The sequence below is a fragment of the Trichosurus vulpecula genome, chromosome 2 (assembly GCF_011100635.1).
Source record: "Trichosurus vulpecula isolate mTriVul1 chromosome 2, mTriVul1.pri, whole genome shotgun sequence".
NCBI lineage: Eukaryota > Metazoa > Chordata > Mammalia > Diprotodontia > Phalangeridae > Trichosurus > Trichosurus vulpecula.
In genome coordinates, this window is record NC_050574.1 from 334,303,778 (window position 1) to 334,326,750 (window position 22,973).

General features: G+C 39.9%; 1 protein-coding gene and 1 pseudogene across 3 annotated transcripts in view; one reads left to right on the forward strand and one right to left on the reverse strand.

The window, feature by feature from the left end:
* LOC118838041 (protein mono-ADP-ribosyltransferase PARP14-like) overlaps nucleotides 1-9,101 on the reverse strand; it is a 69,027-nt gene extending 59,926 nt beyond the window's left edge. For 2 of the 3 annotated variants that reach the window (XM_036745242.1, XM_036745243.1), the window contains exon 1: nucleotides 8,783-9,064. In XM_036745242.1, coding sequence (XP_036601137.1) covers nucleotides 8,783-8,972 — 190 coding nt within the window. In that variant the 5' untranslated portion in view covers nucleotides 8,973-9,064. Of the gene's footprint in view, nucleotides 1-8,782 lie in introns of all 3 variants that reach the window. The other variant, XM_036745244.1, reaches the window with a different exon arrangement.
* Nucleotides 9,016-22,244, forward strand: LOC118837119 (annotated as a pseudogene).
* Nucleotides 22,245-22,973: the final 729 nt, after the last annotated feature.

Below are 22,973 nucleotides of genomic sequence, written 5' to 3' on the forward strand. Positions count from 1 at the left end.
CTGGAATAAAGAGCAAACAACAATAATAGAGCCCCATCATAAAAACATATTATGGTGACAGGGAAGATCAAGACAGAAACTCAGAAGAAGACAATGATGTGAAAACATCTACAAGCAAAGCCTCAAAGAAAAATGTGAATTGTACACAAGCCAGACAAGAATTCTTGAAAGAGCTTAAACATAAATAAAATAAGTGGTAGGAAAAACTGAGAAAAGAAATGAGAGCAATGTAGGAAAATTATGAAAAGACAACTAATAGCTTGGTAAAAGAGGCACAAAAATAATGAAGAAAATAACACTTTAAGAGAGAAAATTGGCCAAATTAAAAAAGAGGTACAAAAATTCATGAAGAAAATAATTTCTGAAAAATCAGAATTGGAGAAGTGGGAAGTGATGACTCCATGAGACATCAAGAAACAGAAATGATAAAATAGATAGTTTCAGAGAAAACTGGGAAGATTTATATGCACTGACACAGAGTGACATGAGTCAATCAGGTGAATAATTTATATAACAATAACACCATTGTAAGGAAAAACAGTTCTGAAAGAGTTAAGAATCTTGATCAATGCAATGACAATCATGATTCCAGAAGGCCACCTCCTGACAGAGATGATGGACTCAAGTGAAAATATGAAAAAATGTATTTTTCTGACAGGACAAATATAGGAATTCATTTTGCTTGGACATGCATATCTGTTACAAAGGATTTTCTTTCTCTTTTTTTTTTTCAGTTTGGTGGAAGAAGTTGGGAGCTAAAAAAAAGAGTGTTATTGAAGGAAATCCAGAAGGAATCACAGACAAGCAGAATAGCTTTGAAATTACCTATTAAATGTGCTCTAAATAACAGAAATTTGAAATTTCAGGCACAATCTTCTTTTTTCTGTTCTACCATGTACATGGAAATGTTAGTTTTTAATGTTTGTTAGTGGCATGATTTTTAATTAAAAATAGTTTCTGAATTAATCTACTATAAATTTATGCTACTTAACAGCAATTAGGCCCTCATGGCTGCAGGCCAAATAGTTTCTCCCCTCTCTTATCAGCTTCCCAACATGCTTCTCGTAAGGGCTACGTCCAACCTTCTTCTTTCTGGAACTAACCCTCAGCTCTATCTTGATTCCTACTCCCTCCATAATCTTCATCATTCCTCAACTCCACCTCAAAACTTCCATTAATTCTCCCACTCTCTCCTCCTTTCACCTTTGATGTCACACTGTAAACTGGACATCCTGATCCCTCCAATCTCCTTTCAACCTTACTCCATCCAGAACTTCCACTTTCCCTTTCATCTTTAATTTCTCCCTATATTTTGGCTTTTTTCTCTGCCAATAAATGTTGTTTTGCCCTATCTTGAAACAAAGAAATAAACAAACAGAAAACTTTCACCTTGACTCTGTAGTCCATTCAAATGACTATCCTCTATCTCTCCTTTTAACTGTTAAACTTTTAGCATGAGTAGGTTCTCTCTTGCCTCCATTTTTTATACATTCACTTTTCAATATGGCTTCCTACCTACCACTGTACTGAATTTGTTCTCTCTAGGGGTAACACGAATTCTTTTTTTTAAAAAAAAGCATTTTACTTTTTTCAATTACATATAAAGATAGTTTTCAACATTCATTTCATAAGATTGGGAGTTCCTGATGTTTCTCTCTCCGTCCTCTCACCCCTTTCTAAGATGGCAAGCAGCCTGATGTTATACATATGCAATCATGTTAAATATATTTTCCCATTAATCATGTTGTGAAAGAAGAAACAGAACAAAAGGGAAAAACCATGAAAAAAAAACAAAAAATAAAAATAGTATGCTTTGATCTGTATTCAGACTCCATAGTTCTTTCTCTGGATGTTGATTGCATTTTCCATCACGAGTCTTTTGGAATTGTCCTGCATCATTGTATTGCTGAGAAGAGTTAAGTCTGTCATAGTTGATCATTGCACGATGTTGCTGTTACTATGTACAATGCTCTCCTGGCTCTGCTCACTTCACTAAGCATCTGTTCATGTAAGTCTTTCTAGGTTTTTCTAAAATCAGCCTGCTCACCTTTTCTCATAGCACAAGAGTAGTCCATTACATTCATATACCACAACTTGTTCAACCATTCCCCAATTGATGGGCATTCTCTCAAGTTCCAAAAAGAGCTGTTATGACTATTTTTGTACATGTAGCTCCTTTTCTCTTTATTATGACCTCTTTGGGATACAGACCTAGTAGTGGTATTGCTGGAAAGGGTGTGCATAGTTTGATTGTCCTTTGGGCATAGTTTCAAGTTGCTCTCCAGAATGGTTGGATCAGTTCACAACAATGCATTTGTGTCCCAATTTTCCCACATCTTCTCCAACATTTGTCATTTTCCTTTTCTGGCCATGACTTTTTAATTGCTAAGTATAGTAGCCTTTTTCTTTGACTTCTTCCTAGACCATTTTGCAGCATTTTGTTTAGTATCTCTAGCACCTAGAGCAGTGCCTGGCACATTGCAAGCATATTTAATGAATGCTTGCTTATTGACTAATTGACAGCAGACTTCCTTCTTAATACTCTCTTCCCCCTCTGCTTCTATAACAGTTTCCCCCTGGTTCTCCTCCTGTCTCTTTGGCTGCCCCTGCTCAGTCTCTTCCAGGTGTTTCTTTTCCTCATCTCAGACCTTAAGTTTGGATAGCCTCCAAGGCTCTGTTCACGATTCTCTTTTCTTCCCATATCCTTCCCTTTGGTGATCTTATCCACTCCCATGGTTTTAGGAAACTGAAGCAGACAGAAATTTAGTCACCTGCCCATAGTCACACTGTCAATAATTGCCTGAGGTAGAATTTTCCCAGAAGCCTATCCTGCATTTTAATGGCCACATTTCTTTTGCTCATACCCAGGCTTCCAGGCTCAAAAGCTAAAACGTATCTGTGACCCTTCTGTCCTACATTCAATCACTGTCAAATTTCTACATGTCTCCTCTCCATTCCATTGTCACTATCCTAATTCAGGTCCTCATCACCACATTTGAATTACAGCTTCTTCCAAAATCTATCTTTCTCATCATTGCCAAAAAAGTTCTTAATACTAATGCTTAATCATATTATTTCCTCCCTCAAAACCTCTCAGAAGTTCTCCTTTTGTTTGTATAGAAAAATACAAAGCAGCCAAAAAAGAAAAAAAAAGAACAGAAAATAAATATTGGTTTCCCCATTTACAAAATGAAGATAATAATGCTACGGAACTGAAGAGGCAGTGGTGAGTAACAAGGGCATTCTAGGCATGTAGATAGTCTGCAAATATGGGGAAGTGGATATGGAGTAGAACTGGGTGAAGGCCACATAGAAATAGAAATTCATCTAAGCAAGGACAAAACACTGAGCTAGATACTCTGGGTAGAAAGGTGAATATGAGAGACCTACTACCCTCAAGAAACTTATACTCTAAGAGAGCAAAACTTGTGCCCAAATAGATACAAGGTGGCAGACAAAGTGATAAAGTAGGATATTGACTGCTATTGACTACCTTCCTCATGGTAAAAGAGAAGGATCTCAGAGCATCCCACCTGGGATGTGAGCACACGTTCCTTGCCCTCTTCACCCCGCCATCTCCAGGGGCTCTGGAATTAGCTCTGCAACTTCTAAGCAACTTCTTGGGGGGTGGGTTTGGGACCCAGTACCAGAGGGAAAGGATATGATGCCTCCATCCTCCTCTCCTGCCCTGAACCTAACGGCCAGGCTTTGACAACTTTCTCTTTCGTTTTCTGGAAAAGTCCCTCCCTAGCAGTTACCTTTTTTGCCCTGTGGCTGTAAACAACTTCCCTGTGATTGACTACACTAGCCAGTCCCAGGCAGGAAGCAGCCCCAGCTTAGCCTTGAAACTCTCTTGGCTTCCAACTTTCAGTAATTAGAGATTACAGCACTTCTCTCCAGTGCAAAACAGCAAACTGGAATTTTCCTCGCATACCAGGGGTGAGCTGAATTCAGTTTCCTTTTCCCCTAAAGACCTCTCTCTGACGAGCTTTTTAAAAACTGCTTCCTGTTCCCTAACTCAGAAAACCAACCCATATGACACAGAATAAAGAAGGCCTGAGTAAGAAAAACAAAAGTCAATTCAACAAAATAAACTAACACATCAATCAGGTCGTAGGTCCCCTCATGCCTCCCAATATAATCATGTCTCTTCTTTTCCTTAAAAACCCTCCTCACTTGATCCAAGTTCTACAAAACTAGAGCACCGTGCTTGGCACACAGGAGGTACTTAACCAAGGTTTTCTGACAGTCAGAAAGCTTACAGTTGGTGTGGCCCCTTCCTTTCCTCTCACTCTCTGCTAAACCATCTGAGATCTGGCATCCACCCTCATCACTCAATTGAAACTGCTCTCTGTAGTTACCAATGATCTTTCAATTGCCAAATCTAATGGCCTTTTCTAAATCCTCATCCTTTTAAAATGACAACCTTTGACACTGTTAGTCACTCTGTTCTCTTGGGTACTCTCTTCTCTCTAGTCTATCATGGCACAGCTTTCTTCTGATTCCCCTACTACCTATCTGACCTTTCCTCAGTCTCCTTGGCTGGATCTTTCTCCAGATTGTACCTTGTTTTCGCCCAAGGTCCTCTTTTCCTTCTGTACTATTTCACTTGGAGATCTCATCAGATGCCATGGGCTAATTATCATCTCTGTGCACATGATCTTCAGATTTATTTATCTAGCCCTAACTTCTCTCTGGACTCCTCACTCTCATATCAACAATGACCTATCAGACATTTCAAATTGGATGTCCTGCAGGCATATCAAACTCACCATGTGCAAAAGAAAACTCATCTTTACACCAAAACACTTTCCCTTTTTGAAATTCCTTATTGTTGTCAAGAACACCACTATTCCTTCAGGCTCACAATGTAGGTATTATCCCCAGTTCCTCATTCGCAAGCCACCCCTCTGCCCCAAACATCCCATCAATGTTCAAGTCTTGTCATTCTACTTTGATAGCATTTCTCATGCACCCCTCATTCCTTCTCTCTACTCACATGGCAACTGTCACCCTGGTGTAAATCCTCAAGACCTCACATCTGGACTATTGTCAGAGTCTGCTGGTTGTTCTACCCACCCTCTGACTCTTCCTCACTCCAGTTCAATCTCCACCCAGCTGCCAAAATGATCTTCCTAAAGCTCAGATGACCATGTCACCCTCCCCTGTTATAAACTCTAATGGCTCCCTATCAACTACCTTCAGGACAAATATAAAATTCTGTTTGGCTTTTATAGACCTTCACAACCTGGTCCCTTCCTACCTTCCCACTCTTCTCAGACTTTGCTCCCCTCTTTTTACTTGTCCTGTTTCACTGGCCTTTTTGTTTCTTCAGCACAACCCTCCATCTCCTGACTCAGTGCCTTTCCCTGGCTGCTCCTCATGCTTGAAGCCCTCTCCCTCCCACCTCTGCCTCCTAGCTTCTCTGGTTCCTTCCAGACTCAGTTAAAATATTACCTTCTGCAGGAGTCTTTTCTGCCTCTGCCACCCCTCCAAGTCAATCACCCTATGTGATAATTACATGGCAAGGCTGGGATTTAAACCTGCTTTTTTATATAAAAAGGTGGCGGTGGCAAGATCTGGTTTCTCCCTCCATTACATTTTTTATTGTTTGCTCTTTAATTTAGGAATGAAACTTCATAGTCAATTATTTTAAGTTACATGATACTCAGGTACTAAATAAGTTAAATTTGAGTTGTAATTTTTGTCAGGTCTAGATCTTCTCTGATAAAAATTTTAATTATTATGCAATTCCTCCCCTCGTTTTTTTTCCAACATATTGTTCTCTTTTCAATGCTCTAGAGTCTGTTAAACCAAGCTTCATAAGGAGGTTTGGTAAGGCAGACTCGTCCAACCAGACATAGGGTAGGGCACTGAGGACAAAGTAGGGAGTGCAATCTGTAGTATTAAGAAGAAAATTCAGAGGCCAGAAGGTTCAGTGGGACTGGACCTGCATTTCCCTGACCCTTGCTCTGTTACACAGAGCAAACTTCCTTGTGTTGATGTTCAATGTAAGTGCCTCATTTCAACCCAATATCAAACCTGAACTAAGGAAATGCTAATAGCCCAAAGACTTCAACCCAATGAAATAAAATGAACATGTCAGTCATATGCAAATATAATTGCAGGACTCAGAATTTCTATGACTTCCTCCATTCCAAATTTCAGGACAGGAAAAATTCCTTCCCCTGCCTGAACATATAGGACCAAGTCACAGGAGCAGGAACCTATATTTTATACTTCTATCAATCTTTCAACTTTATGATTGGGATAGATTTTTGAAAACATTCATAAACTCACACACTCTTAAAATTTTTAGAATGTTCGGGGATCTTTCCAGAGATTGACTCCTCCAATCCCTGATTTTATGGATGAGAAAACTGAGTACCAGAAAGGAGAAACAGGAAGAGGTGGGTGACAGGTACATAGAGACAAAAGCTAGAAGAAGAAAGGGAAATGAGACACTCAAGGACAGGAAGATGGAAACTGGAAAACTGGAAAGCATAAGAGGAGAGAGTTCTAGGAAGAAATAATCTCTCTCACTTTTTTCTCTCCTTTCTCTTGCTCTTCTTTCTTTTTCCTCTCTTTCCCCTCTCCTTTCCTTCCTTCCATCTCTCTGTTCTTTTTTCTTTCTTTCTTTTTTCCTCCCTCTCTTCTTTCCTTCTTTCAACACTGCATGTTCAGAAGAGGGACAGAACTCTGAATAAGTAGACCAACATTTGGTAGTCATATGACCCTGAGCAAGTCACTTAACCCTTCTGGGTTTCTATAAAATGAGAGGTTTGAATTTAGGGGACCTCTAAGGCTCCTACTGTATCAGTAAATCTGTGCTTCTTTGACCTTCCTTAACTGCTACCTTAGGAAAAGAAAAATGAGTAAAATGAGCTTTTCTATTCTTTTTAAAATTTCGTTATGTTGTTCTTCCTGAAAACTCCTCCTTTTCTCTGAATTATGGGGGAAAGAAAGATTTATTCTCACTGAAACCAGGAGGAGTCGGCTGTGGGGGGAGCAGGGATCCAAGTGCTTCTGGAAGCTGTCTGGGACTAGCAGTAGCTATCCCTTGGAATGTGCAGTTGTTAAGGACAAAAATCCTGGTTAGAAAGAGTTGGAGTTCTACTGTGATTATAGATCTTCCTGATCTATAAAATGGGCTTCCTGTCACACACACACACCCCAAATATCAGCAAAGAGGATGTTTTCCATCTAAGACCAAGGAAGAAGTCATGGGGGGTGGAATTCTAGTGGACCAGGAAGAAAGGCTTGGGATCCAGAGATCCCAAGGGTTGATGGGGGCTACAAAAGAGGCCTGTTGACTACAAATAAGAAAAAAAACAACAACAGAGAACACCTGGGTGGGATTTTGAAATGGTTAAACCTGAGCCAGATAAAAAGTTGCTGAAAGTGACTTGTCACAGCCTATTACTGCTCATTGTTGGTACACTAATACTTAAACAAGAATTTGTTGAATACTACCAGAATCGAATAGATAGTAAGATAGATTGCTGGACCTGGGAGTCAGAAAGAACTGGGTTTAAAACCTTCCGCAGATCCTTACTGTAAAATCCTCAGCAAAAGACTTAACCTTTCACTCTCAGTTTTCTCATCTGTAAAATCGGAATAATGACAGAACCCAACTTACTTTTAGTGTCACGTCTCTATTTGACCTTGTGTTCGTTTGAATATTTCATATTTTTGAAGATACTCCTTTACTTCTTTTGTCTTCTCAGTTTTGTTAACATAATACCATGGATAATAGGTCCTGGCTGTTCTACAATATTTCTTATCTTCATTGTCTGCTTTTGCTTCTTCTGTACTCTGGCACTGTGTTGTTCAGCATCTTAATGCAGAGGTAATTAAAAGTTTATGTTTTCTCTTCTACGTCATCATTACTTATAGCTGGAGCTTCACTGAACCTGAACCCCAGATAATGGTGTATATGAGGGACAAGGGGTAGTAAATCAATCCTGGGAAAATCCAGGGTCCAGCTCACTCAGTCAAGCTATGGGGAACACAGTGGATAGTGAGAACCCAGATGATCTAGACATAATCTTGGTTCCTCTTCACCCTCTACCCCACCCCAAATAACTCAGGTCCCCCTCAATTGGGAGTTGTCTTTTTCCACCGGGGTGGCTCAGCCACCTTCTTTCAAGAAAGAGTTTGTGGGATGAAGGGTGGTATTGTGGGGAGATTTCTGGCTTTCTAACAACATGGAGGAGGTGAAACCACATAACTATGATAAATGTATATTGACGTGGTAGAAAAGGGATGGATTCCTCACCGTCCTTTGGCGGTAATCCTGAGTTCCTGAATGAAGGTGAGAGAGAGACCTCATTCCAACCCCAGTGAAATGAAGGAAACCCTCAGAAGAGGTCTTCAATAGGGGACACTAGGTGGTGCTGGGGCCAGAGTCAGGAAGAACTGAGTTCCAATGTGGCCTCAGAAATTTACTAGTTATGTGACCACGGGCAAGCCACTTAGCCTCTGCCTCAGTTTCCCCAATTGTAAAATGGGGATAATGATAGCACCTACCTCCCAGAGCTGTTTCGAGGATTAAATGAGACAATATTTGTAAAGATCGTAGCACAGTGCCCGGCACACAGTAGGATTTACGTAAGCGCAAGCTATTATTATTAATCCAAGCCCTGCTTTCCAGTGCCCCTTCTCCTGGCTCAGGTTGGCCTCCACTTCGGTGCCCTCTCCCAGTTCACCCCGTCTCCCCGCCGCAGCCTTTCCTCCCACTCTGGTCTCTGTCCAACGGCTCCCCCAACCCCTTCCTACTCATCTTCTCTTTCCAAAAACTCTACCCAGAAAGTGCCTTCGGTTGGGCCGGCTTTGACCGTGCACTCGCCTCCCCCGGACTTCCTCGGGCTCTGGAAATACTTTTGTAGTTTTCTCTCCAATCCAGAGCAGAACTTGGACACCTGGACCAGGACTCGGTGAGGCGGACTGTGGGTAGAGCCTCCAGTGGCCATCAAAGCTGGGTCGGATCTCGTGAGTCGAGGTGCCGGGGCTGCGATGTTTGTTCGATGGGCTCCGGAGGCGAGTAACCGAGGAGCAGAGAGGGCAGAAGCAAGGGAGCAGTCAGCACTCTTTCCTGGCTCCTGAGCCCAGCTTCGCCCCACCCCACCCTCGCCTCGCCGCAGATGGCTTGCAAAGTTTCAGTTTCATTTCCCCAAAGCTCCTTTCTTCTCCCCCTACTTTCACAATCCATTTGTCTGGGTGTTGCAGACGACGCTATTTCAGGTAAGCAAAGGCTGTCTGTGCTGGGGTCCTCTGGAGGGAGGGAAGACAGACCATCCTGGACCTCTCAAGAAGCAGCCTCCAGCCCCGGGCCCCCTTCTCTCGAAGCAGGACCCCTGCTCACTTCATTTAGGCTGATGAGAGAGCGCTTGGAAAGTGGGGTCAGCTCTGCTTTCAGGGTCTCCTTTGGGGGAAAGGAATTCACGTATAAAGCTGTCAAAATTCCAGAAAACTCGAAGCCATGAAAAGCATCAATTCGTGTCTCCTCCTTTTTAAAAAGACAGCGCGTATTTATTGGGAGACTCTCGTTCTGAATTCCGAGCTTTACCAGGCCAGCCAGGAGCACCTTTCAGCCCCAAAGCTTTAGTCTCGTAGGATCGTAGATTTAGACGTAGAAGACACCTGAGAGATTAGCTAGTTCAACGCCGTGATTTTCAAAAGGAGGGAAATGAGCCTCTGAGAAGTTATAACTCCCAGAAAGTCCCAGTGGGAAGGGAATAAACATTTCAGTGGCGCTTACCAGGCATTTATTGCCCTAAGTGCTTAACCTCATTTGATCCTGAAAACCCTTTTGAGGTAGGTGCTGTTATTGTCCCACTTTGCAGTTGAAGAAACTGAAGGAAACAGGTTAAGTGACTTCCTTAGGATCACACAGCTAGTGTCTGAGGTTGGATGGGCATTCAGGTCTTCCTGACCCCAGACTCAGTGTTCTCTTCACTGCGCCACCTAGCTGCGTCTGATTCTAAGGAGCTGAACCGTGACTTTCAAAGGCATGTCATTGGATTGCAGAGTCAGCACTGTCACCCTCATCCCCACTGGTCCTTGTCACTCACTCCCCATCCTGGGCCTTTGAGGAAATTTCATAGGTTCCATAGTGACAAGGTGAAGGATCAGATGAGGGTGTACTTCTGATAGTGTTTACTCCTGTTCCTTGGAGATCTGTTTGAGGAGAAGAGTATATCCATGGAGTTTCAGTTATTAAAAAAAAAATCAAAAACAAGGCCAGAGCAATTTCTTCCTTCTCTTGCCAAAATGTCCATTCCTCCAGGAAACTGAACTATGTCTTGCTCTTGAGGGGCAGCAGAGTGGTGCAGAGTGCTGGGCTTGAGTCTGTAAGATTCATCTTCCTGAGTTCAAATCTGTCAAATCTGGTCTCAGTTCCTAGCTACGTCACCCTGGGCAAGTCACTTAACTCTGTATGCCTCAGTTTTCTCATCTGTACAATGACCTAGAAAAGGAAATGGCAAACCACTGCAGGACCTTTACCAAGAAAGCCCCGTATAGAGTTTCGAGGAGTTGGCCAGACTTAACAATGATAAATTTTCTCTTGAATGAAGTTGTGTTGTACCACTTGTCTTCCGTGTGTAGGAATGAACATTGCATACGATAAGCACTTTCACATAAAACTCTATGTATTCCATTGTATAAAAATCCTTGGGGGAGCAGAGGAGGAGGAGAATAAAAGCCATACACCAGTCAATATAGGGCAATAACTTAAAAATGCTTCAAAGGTTTTTGTTTTCTTTCCATCTGGTCCCTATGATTTCATTAGTGTGGGAAATTGTTCTCCTCATGTAAATATGTGGGTGTAATTTAGATAGGTCCCTGGAGCACTGAGGCTCCTTGGCCTTGGCCTACACCCAGTAAGAGATTGAGGGAAGACTTCCTCACTCTAAACTGGCCCACGGTCCCCTATGTCAGTCTGCCTTTCAACATTATGCTTACAAAAGTATAATTTTAAAATTTATTATTTCATTTGATACTTAACCCCCACATTTGAGATAGTTAGCATACGTATTATGATCCTGATTGTGTGGTTTAGGAGGAAAACTCAGAGCAGACCAATGATGAAATAATTTGTTCCCTGTGACCCAAGTAATAGCAGAAATGTAATGAACAACTTATCTTAAACATCTTATTGAAATTCTATTTTTTAAAACCATGATTCAGTATTTCTAGTATTTTCTTCAAATTCAGTTGGTGAGAGACAAGGGCATCTTAAATAAAAAAAGAGATCTTGAGGAAAGTTTTCTAAAGTTTTCCAGTTTTAAATTTGAGCCTTCACATTATGTAGTTCTATCAACGGTATTACTCATTCACTAATATAAACTCCTCACACACATGCATATACATCCCCTAACAAAAAAGAAAAAAACAGTTGTATTATAGGCAATAGGATACACACATATATATCTTTATAAGGTGTGTCCTGTTTCATGTATAAGCAAATATAAATTTATCAAATGGATAATGAGTTCTGTTTTGGACATACAGAATTTGAGATGCCTTTGGGATATTTAGGCCAAGATGTACGAAAGGAAGTTGGTGCTGTGGAATGGTAGCCCCAAAGAGAGACCAAGGCTGTATATATAAAATTTGGGAATCACCTGCCTATGGATGATAATTGGATCCAAGGGAGCTAAGGATACAACTACCCAGCGAAATAATATTGAGAAGAGAGTAGAGCATTCAAGATAGAGTTTTGAGGGACACATACCTACCGGGCAGGACAAGAATTAGGATCCAGACTGCGGAGGGGTCAGGGAGTTAGGAGAAGAATCAAGAGATGGCAGTGTGATAAAAAGTCCAGAGAGGAGAAAATACCTAGTAGGAAAAAAGTGATCAACAGGGTCAAATATTGCAGAAGTCAGGAAGGTTGAGGACTTTTAAAATGTCTTTAGATTTGTTGAGGAAGAGCTCATTGGTAACTTTCCAGAAAGCAATTTCAGTTAAACAATGAAACAAGGAGCCATATTTTGATTATAAATGAGTAGCAAGAGAAAGGGAATCTGTCTTGTATCTACAGCCTTCACAAGGAATTGAGCAGAGGAGGGAAGGAAAGACAGCTAGTGGGGATGGTACAACATAATGAGAGCGTTTTGAGGATGAGGTGAAGAGACTGTGAGCATGCTTATAAGCAGCAGGGAAAGAATTAACAGATGGGGGAAATGGAAGTTTAGAGAGATTAGAGATGGTGGTGTCACCACCTGGAGAAGAGGGGAGTGGATAGGATCAAGGGTGTATGAAGATGGTTTGGTCTTGACCAGGAGAAGGGCTATTTCATCAGAGACTTAAGTGAAGGAGAAGCTAGTAAGGCAGAATAGTATCAGAGGGGTGTGAGATGTGGGAAAAGAGAGAAGTCTTCAGCTGAGAGAATAGGAGAGGGGTGCTGTGGGAGTGTGAGAGAAACAAGGAAGGTTTGGAACATCATATTTCTTCCTCCCCCCACCAACATTCTCCCATATCTCTCTTCTGCTCTGATGCCCCTCTTGAGAGCAAAGACCATGTCATTTTTGGTTTTGTATCCCTGGTGGCTGGCACAGTGCCTAGCCATAGTGGCTCCTAAGACATGTTGGTTGAATTGCATTATTCTGAGGATTGTTAAGTGTCCAGCATTCTGAAGTAGCAAGCTGTAACAACAAGTACCATGGCACACCCAGGATGGCTTGCTAGAACAGGTTCTTTGATCTGCTTTTCTAAATAAAAGCAACTTTAAAGGGGTCAGCAATCTTAGTTTACATTCACTACTTCAAGGGGAAGGTCAGCACCCAAACATGGAAAAAATAGAAGCAGAGAAAATATAAGCAGAGAAACTAGAACAAAGAGTCTTATACAAATGAAGTGTAAGAGGAAGAGTTGATACAGAGATCAGCTGTTTTTCCCATGAGGTATTTTACATTTTCTTCCATTTTTTCATTCTTTTGAATTTATTTGATTGATTCCTAATGTTTCATGGAATCCTTAGCTTCCATTTGCCCAAGTCTAACTTTGAAGGAGTCGTTTTCCTCGGTTAGCTTCTGTACTTTCTTTTCTCTTTGGCCAATTGTACCTTTTAAAAAAATCTTTTTAAATTGTATTTTAGATTTAAATACTGAAGCTTAAATATATAATAAGAAAGGAAAAAGAAACATATTATTAAAAAATATCATGTGCACAGCAGAATGTAAGAGAGGATTCAAAATACACAGCAATAAATTTCCATTTCGAGAAAGCATATATAATAAATACTATGTATTGTCTTGAGAGCTCTCCATCTTTTCTTTGCTTCCTTGCAAGTTTTCTTTTGTTCTCTGCTGTACCCTTTTTGCTTTGTTCTTTCTTATCCCCTTCCCTCCCCCCACCCACTACAATTAAGTGTGGATATATTTATATATAGAAATAGATATATACATACACATATACATATACACACATACATACTTAAACATATACTTTGCCTAACAGATTCTACTTCTAATCATTTATATGCATATCTTTTATTTCGTATCCCTCCTGACTCCTCTACTTTACTTCTACCCACTAGCCTGCCTTCCTATTACTTAATCTACCTGCTCTCTAAAGATCCCTCCCTTATCCTCCTATTCCCATGAATCTGCACACCCTTTTACATGCCTCTTTGACCTATTCCCTTACCTTCCCCTCTGAAGACTCCTCCCTTATCCTCTCTTAGCACTCTTAGCACAGTAATTTCCAAACTGTTTCCTTCTCTTTTGATGTCAGTAAGGTCTTCATGAAGAATTTAGTGTTCCGTGGCCAGAATGTTTGTTGAAACACTGGTGTACTAATCCCTCTTTGGGCTATGCTATATGCCCTTTCTCACTTTAATGAAGCCAATTAATAGGTGCCATTATACCAACATTGTTATTTGAACCTTAGAACTAGTCAAGCCTTCAAGCTTCTGTCTACCTATTTCTCCCATTGCTGGATTTACTAGTAAACATTTTTAGTTTAAGTAACTAAACTTGTTAAACTACTTTAACATTTTTCCTCTGGCTGCTCCTGCTCTCAGTCATTGAGAACTACTTGCCGAGATGAAAATCTGTTTCCCTGGTACATCTTATTCTTTTCCTACTCAGCTCAGCCCAATGCCTCCCCAGTCCTATCCTACCTCTTACCTGCTGTTTCCTCCATGTCCTCTAAAAATCTTGAAGCTGTCTATACTCATTTCATATAATTCTGTAATCCTTTGAATTCTGTGTGTTTGTTTTCTCTTATGACACTATATTCTAGTTCATTGATATGCCTTCATTTACTCATCTATTCCCCACAATTTCAGTACTTCATTTGTTCCTAGTTTTGTAGGGGTTTTTGTTTGTTTGCTGTTAAAGCTGGTTCTATTGGAAATATTTCCTACCACTAACATTGCTGTCCTTTTGCTGTATGTTGCTATGCGTTGTTGATCTCTTCCTCATCTAGTTGTAGTAATGGTGGTGGTGGCAGTATTTATAACTAACATTTATGTAGTGCTTTAAGGCTTGTAGAGCACTTTACATATATTACTTCAACTGATACAACTCTTTGAGGTAGGTGCTGTCTTTATTCCCCTTTTTATTTTATCTTATTTTTAATTAAGATTTTTTTATTTTTAGTTTACAACACTCAGTTCTGCATGTTCTTGAGTTCCAGATTTTCTTCCCGTGCCCCCTCCCCCCAGCAAGACGGCATGGAATCCACTATATCTTCTATATATACCTTGCAATTTATTGTGGTGGAATTCAGAGTCAGACAGCCTCTAATACAAGTATAGCCATTTATTGAGACTTCCCTTTAGGTTAAAGGGGGTCTAAATCAGAGATTCTGCTCCATGTTGAGGGGGAGGTCAGAGTCAGAGACTCTGCCCACCCAGGGATGCCAAAAGCTGTTGGGGTTTCATGATGTGTTGTGGTGGAACTCTCTCAAAGAATTCAGAGTCAGACCACCTGTAATCCAAGTATAGGCATTTGTTGATATTGATGCCTCTCATGAAGTGGGCTAAGTTCCAAACAGAACCAGCAGCTTCAGAGAAAGCAAGAGGGATTTTTATAGGGTAAAGATGCAATTACATTAACAGAAATTAGGAATATTAAAAAAGCAGGAGGGGTTTGTAACAGGATTAGGGAACAGGCGAGGGGTCAGCCTCAGTGGAATTGTACATGCAATTATCCACGATGCAAAGAGAAAAACCCATTTGAGGAGTATTTATGTATGGTGATGATATTATAATAAGCTTTTCTATGTCACAAGTTTATTCTAGGTCAGTTCTTTACTATTAGTTTTATTTTTACTTTTACTCTTTATTATTACAGCATAGGTGCCTACTTAGGGAAAGTCCTTTCCATTGTTTTGGGGTCCGCACCCTGCTCAAGCATCCTGGTGGTGCTGCTTTCTGATTGGCTGATTGTTGTGGTCCTGTCTGAGACTAGATAGATGTGATTATGATTGAATGCTGTTTGTATGGGAAATATGAGGAATGGGTCTGGGGGCAGTGGCTAGCTAGAGGCAATGGCTGGGATCCCATCACATGGACATGCTTGCTGTTTCTGTTAGAAATATGAGTACATGGGCACATCTGTTGTTCTAGTGAGCAGTGAAGCATATGTGACGAAGTTAGGAAGTTGAGTGTGTGTGTGGAGGTAGTAGTGGGTGGCTAGGTAGGAGCAGTCAGTCTGCTGTTTAGTAGGGCCTATAAGGAAGTTAGAATATGGGGGCTGGGAGCAGCTTTATTAGGACTCCATCACTAATACATACATATATACATACATACATACACACACATATATATGTATTATCCCTGGACATTTTCACATTAAATACAAGGGTAAAGCAAGGGTATCCCATTTATACACTGTTACTTGGTGTCATACAAGAAATGTTACCTTAAATAGTGAGACAAGAAATAAATGGTACAAATTAAAGGCAATTAAGAGGAAACAATTATCCCTATTTGCAGATTATATTAATGATTCACTTGGAGGTAGTGTGGTATGATGGAAAGAAGTTTGAAGGCCTGTGTTCAAATCCTCCTTCTGATGCTTACTTGTGTGACTTGGACAAGTCTTCTCTGAGCCTCCTTGTTAAGCATCAATTATCATTTAGTCAATATTTATTAAATACCTAATATGTGCCTTATCATTTGGTCAATATGTATTAAGTATCTAATATGTGCCAAGAAACTCTACTAAACTCTGAGGATACAAAAAGGCAAAAGACAGTCCCTGACCTTAAGGAGCTCACAGTCTAAAGGATGAGGCAACAAACAAATATGTACCAATAACTTATTGAGAGGAAAAATGGGAAAAAAGAAAAAGCATTAGAATTATGTGGGGTTGGGAAAAGCTGTCTGTGAAATTTTAATTAAGAGTTATAGGAAACCAAGTAGTCACAGATGAGGAGGGAGAGCTTTCCAGGCAAGAGGGATAGCCAGAGAGAAAGACTGTAGCAGAGATGGAACAGTCAGGATGCCAGTGTCACTAGATCAAAGAGTATGTAGGGGGTAAGGGGAAAGGTAAGATGTAAGAAGTTGGAAAGCTGGGAGGTGGGTAGATTATGAAGAACTTTGAATGTAACCTGCTTTTATATTTGACCATGGTGGCAATAAGGTGCTTAAGAAGTTTATTGAAAGGGAGGAGAGGTGACAGGGTCACACCTGCCGTTAGGAAAATCAGTTTTGTGTCAAAGTGGAAGATAGAGTGAAGAATGACATGAGGCAGTCAGGCCCACCAGTAGGTTATTGCAATAGCCCAGGCTGAGTTGATGAGGGCCTGCACCACAGTGGTGGCAGTGTCAGAGGAGAAGGGAGGAGGGCATATTGGAGGTCTACAAAGGTGAAATCAACAGCTGTTGGCAGCAAATTAAATTTGGATGGGTAAGAGTAAGGAGTTGAGGATGACTCTTAGTTTTGGAGATTGGGAAGGGGTTACCCTCTACAGTAATAAAAAAGAATGGGGGCAGGGTGAAGAGGAGGGTTTAGGGGAAAAGATAATAAAACATACATATACATATGTATAAGAAGGAGTGGTGCAAGAGGTAGGAGAAGAAAGCAGAGTGGAAGAGATAAGAGTGGTCAGTAAAGATGCTGTTTCTTATAATAAGCTGTTTATATTTGTATAGGCTTCTCTTTAATAAACAGTTTTCAAAGCCTCAAAACAGATTAAAAGATAAACCACCTGGTCAGAGATTTAAGAAAGACAGTGTAGCATAGGGGATAGAGAACCGGTCTTTGAATCTAGAAAGCCTGGGTTCAAGTCCAGCACTTTGCCTAGTGGTTGGCTCAAAGTAGGTGCTTTATAAAAGTTTATTTATTGGAGACCAGAAGTCCCATGTCCCAAAGCTTAATGGCTGTGTGACACCTTCCCCTCCCTTCACCCACAGGTAATTCACTTAACCTCACTGGCCCAGGCTACCCTTAAATCTCTTTCAAGTTGCAGATCTGCATTTGTTGTAGGGGTTTCCCTCACCAGAAGTTCTCTGTAGTTTTTATGTCCTTTCAGTCATGTTGGACTCTTGATAACCCTACTTGGGGTTTTCTTGGCAGAGATACTGGAGTGGTTTGCCATTTTTTTCTCCAGCTCATTTTACAGATGAGGAAACTGAAGCAAACAGGGTTAAGTGATTTCCCCTCAGTCAAACAGCTAGTAAGTGTCTGAGGACAGATTTGAACTCATGAAATTCTTCCTGACTTCAGGTCTGGTGTTCTGTCCACTGAACCACCTAGCTGACCCATAGAAATTTCCCACGCTAATGAAATCACAGGGCTGGGAAAAAAATTAAACACATCTTTAACTGGAAGGAACTGTGAAATCCAACTTCATTTTGACAGGTAAGTAATCTGAGGACCAGAGAGGTAAAAATAACTTGCCCATCAGCATGTAGGTAAAACTTGGCAGAACTGGAATTCAACCCAAGTGTCCTGATTTAAAATTTAATTCTTTTCCTTCACTGCTATGCTATGATCCTGTTTAAAATTCGATTTTTTTAAAAAAAAATGACAAACTGCTCTTTCTGCCAAGTTTTTATAAATTTTATCTGGCATCTGAAGTCCTCTAAGATGAATCAGAATTTTATTTGCAGTCTATGATCTTGGACTCACCTTATTTTTTTCTTTTTGCAGAGCACTGAGATTGGTTAATTTGCAATCCAGCTCTCTACTTCTGAATATGATTAAAAGGAACCACATTCTGAAAGGCAATATGGATTCAATTGTTCAATTTTCAATCAAACTTTTTAATGACTAAAATCTATTTAGAGAATTAAAATAAAAATTTAGGAATTATTAAACACTAAAAATCATTTCAGCTATTTAAAACAAACAAAATTTGAAATGTGAGCAATCTTCTTTGGTGTTATAGTAACTCACATACTACAATAGCACATTACAAGGTCTTTCCAGACAAAGCTCTGTAATGGAGAAATGAGCTCAGAGAGAGAGAGAGGATTAGTGACTTCCTGAAGTGATCAAATTCAGTTCAGTCATTTTTAGTCATGTCTGACTCTCTGTGACCCCATTTAGGGTATTCTTGGCAAAAGTACTGAAATGGTTTTCCATTTCCCCCTCCAGCTCATTTTACAGATGAGGAAATGGAAACAAACAAGGTTACATGACTTTCCCAGCATCATACAACTAATAAGTGTCTGAGGCCAGATTTAAACTCAGTAAAACGAATCTTCTGATCCCAGGCCTGGCACCCTATCCCTTTTACCACCTACCCACCCTTATGACCACAACAAAGTAAACTATAGATTTTAATTGAATAGAAACTATACAACAATAGAAAATGAATGTCTGGCATTACAAAGAACAAGAATGTCCTCAAAAAAGAAATATGTAAAGACCCTCCCTTCTTTAATGTTAATGGAATAGGAAAATCTTCCCCTTCCATTAATACACCTATGTGCCCAGCTGTGATACATCCTGAATCACATAGAGCCCCTTGGGGGAGGGACGTGATAAGGAGGAGCTTGAACTTGTTCAGCCATTCCCCAATTGATGGACATGCCCTTGATTTCCAATTCTTTGCCACCACAAAAAGAGCTGTTATTAATATTTTTGTACATACAGGTCACTTTTCCACTTCTCTGGTCTCTTTGGGATACAGCCCTAGAAGTGGTATTGCTAGGTCAAAAGGTGTGCATATTTTTGTAGCCCTTTGGGCATAGTTCCAGATTGCTCTCCAGAATGGCTGGATCAGTTCACAACTCCACCAACAATGTAACAGTGTTCCAATTTTCCCACATCCTCTCCAGCATTTATCATTTTCCTGTTTTGACATGTTAGCCAATCTGACAGGAGAAATGTGGTACCTAAGAGTTGTTTGGATTTGCATTTCTGTAATCAATGGTGATTTAGAGCTTTTTTCATATGCGTATAGAAATCTTTAATTTCTTCCTCTGAAAAATGCCTGTTCATATCCTTTGACCATTTCTCAATTGGGGAATGACTTGGATTCCTATAAATTTGACTCAGTTCAAATTTATATTTTAGAGATGAAGCCTTTATCAGAAACACTGGTTGTAAAGATTCTGTCCCAATTTTCTGCTTCCCTCCTAATCTTTGTTGCATTGGCTTTGTTTGTACAAAACCTTTTCAATTTAGTGTGATCAAAATTATCCATTTTGCATTTTGTAATGCTCTCTATCTCTTGTTGGGTCATGAATTCTTCCCTTCTCCATAGATCTGACAGGCAAACTATTCCTTGCTCTCCCAACTTGTTTATAGTATCAACCTTTATTCCTAAATCATGAACTCATTTTGACTTTATTTTGTTATTTTGCATCATATTCATTAGGTAAATTGGTTTGTGATTTTCTTTCTCTGTTTTGACTTCCTGGTTTAGGTATTAGTACCATATTTGTGTCATGAAAAGAATTTGGTAGGACTCCACCTATTTTCCCAAATAGTCTATAAAGTATGGGAATTAATTGTTCTTTAATTGTTTGATGGAATTCACATGTAAATCCATCTGGCCTTAGAGATTTTTCCCTAGGGAGTTAATTGATGGCTGGCTCAATTTCTTTTTCTTACACAGGGTTATTTAGGTATTTTACTTCCTCTTCTTTTAACCTGGGCAATTTATATTTTTGCAAATATTCATCCATTTCCCTAAAATTGTTAAGTTTATGAGAATACAATTGGGCAAAATAATTGCTAGTTACTGTTTTAATTTCCTCTTCATTGGAGGTGAATTCACCCTTTTCATTTTTGTAACTGGTAATTTGGTTTTCTTCTTTCTTTTTTTAAATCAAATTGACCAAAGGCTTATCAATTTTATTTTTTTTCATAAAACCAGCTCTTAGTTTTATTTAGTAGTTCAATGGTTTTCTTGATTTCACTTTTATTCATTTCTCCTTTGGTTTTCAGCATTTTCAATTTGGTATTTAACTAGGGATTTTTGATTTGTTCTTTTTCTAGCTTTTTCAGTTGCATGCCCAATTCATTGATCTCCTTTCATGTAAGCATTTAGAGATATAAAACTTCCCCTAAGAACTGCTTTCGAAGACATGGATGATGAAAATCTGAAGGAGCTCTTTGGCAAGTTTGGACCTGCTTTAAGTGTAGAAGTAGTGACTGCTGAAAGTGGAAAATCCACAGGTTTTGGCTTTGTGAGCTTTGAAAGACATGAAGATGCACAAAAAGCTGTACATGAGATGAATGGAAAAGAACTGAGTGGAAAACAAATTTATGTTGGCCAATCCCAGAAAAAAGTGGAAAGACAGATGGAGCTCAGGCATAAATTTGAACAAATGAAGCAGGATAGGATCACCAGATTCCATGGTGTTAACCTGTATGTGAAAAATCTTGATGATGGTATTGATGATGAGCGTCTGCGAAAAGAGTTCTCACCATTTGGTACAATCACAAGTGCAAAGGTGATGATGAAAGGTGGCCGCAGCAAAGGGTTTGGGTTTGTATGTTTCTCTTCTCCAGAAGAAGCCAACAAAGCAGTCACAGAAATGAATGGCGGGATTGTTGCCACTAAGCCATTGTGTGTAGCTTTAGCCCAGAGCAAAGGGAAGCGGCAGGCTCACCTCACAAACCAGTATATGCAGAGAATGGTGAGTGTCAGAGCTGTGACTAACCCTGTAATCAACCCCTATCAGCCTCCTTCTGGTTACTTCATGGCAGCTATTCCTCAGACTCAGAACCGTGCTGCATACTATCCTGCTAGCCAAATTGCTCAACTCAAACCAAGTCCTCCCTGGACTGCTCAGGGTGCCAGACCTCATCCATTCCAGAACATGCCTGGTGCTATCTGCCCAGCAGCTCCTAGGCCATCATTTAGTACAATGAGGCCAGCTTCTTTATAGTTTCCACGAGTCATGTCAACACAGCGTGTTGCAAACACATCAACTCAGACAGTGGCTTCACATCCTGCAGCTGCTGCTGCAGCTACTCCTCCCGTCTGCACAGTTCCACAGTATAAGTATGCTGCAGGTGTTCGCAATCCTCAACAGCATCTTAATGCAAAATCACAGGTTACCATGCAGCAGCCTGCTGTTCATGTGCAAGGTCAGGAACCTTTAACTGCTTCCATGTTGGCATCTGCCCCGCCCCGAAAGCAAAAGCAGATGTTGGGTGAAAGGCTGTTTCCACTTATTCGGGCCATGGACCCTACACTGGCTGGTAAAATCACTGGTATGTTGTTAGAAAATGACAACTCTGAACTTCTTCATATGCTTGAGTCTCTTGAGTCTCTTCACTCCAAGGCTGATGAAGCCCTAGGCATACTGCAAGCTCACCAAGCTAAAGAAGCTGCCCAGAAAGCAGTGAACAGTGCCACTGGAGTTCCAGCTGTTTAAAAGAAAAGATCAGGGACCACAAAATGGAACCTCTGCCTCACCAAAGAAAAATATCTAAGCATTTAAAAACTTAAATATTGTGAAAAAACATGGCAAAATATAAAATAATGTAAAAAAGGAAAGGCAACTTTGAACCTGATGTACAGAGCAAATGCCAGGTTTAGCAAACTTAATGCTAGTCCTAGATTACTTATTGAGTTAAAAACAAAAAAAACAAGTAAAAACAAAAAAACCCAATATAGCAAAATACACAAAAACAAATTAATGTCTCATAGACCCAGGGGGAAAATAATTTTCAGCACAATACAAAGATTTAAAGCATTCCTTACTTTAATTTTGTAATTCTTTACTGTGGAAAAGCTCAGACTATCACCACTGTTTTAGATAACAAAATTGATAGCTGAGCAAGGAAATGTAAATTATAAAATTATAAAATTCTTGCTTTAATAAAATCCCTTAAACAGTGAAAAAGAAAAGAACTGCTTTTGCTGCATTCCACAAGTTTTGGTATTTCGTCTCATTATTGTCATTCTCTTGAATGAAGTTATTAATTGTTTCTATGATTTGTTCTTTGGCACACTCATTCTTTAGGATTAGATTATTTACTTTCCAATTAAATTTTAGTTTATCTTTCCATAGTCTTTTATTACAAATAATTTTTATTGCATCGTGATCTGAAAAGGATACATTGACTATTTCTACCTTTCTACATTGGATTGTGAGATTTTTATGCCTAAGTACATGGTCAATTTTTGTGTTTGTGCCATGTACCACTGAGGAAAAAAAGTATATTCCTTTCTATCCCCATTCAGTTTTATCCAGAGGTCTATCATATCTAGTTTTTCTAAAATTCTATTCACCTCCTTAACTTCTTTCTTGTTTATTTTGAGGTAAGATTGTCAAGTTCAAAGAGGGGGAGGTTAAGGTCCCCCACTAGTATAGTTTTGCTGTCTTTTTTCTCCTGTAATTTCCTTAACTTCTCCTCTAAGAATTTGGATGCTATACCACTTGGCCCATATATGTTAAGTAACATTATTTCGTTGTCTATGGTGCCTTTTAGCGGGATATAGTATCCTTTCTTATCTCTTTTAATTACATCTATCTTTGCTTTTGCTTTGTCTGAGATTAGGATTGCTACCCTTGTTCTTTTTTACTTCAGCTGAAGCATAATATATTCT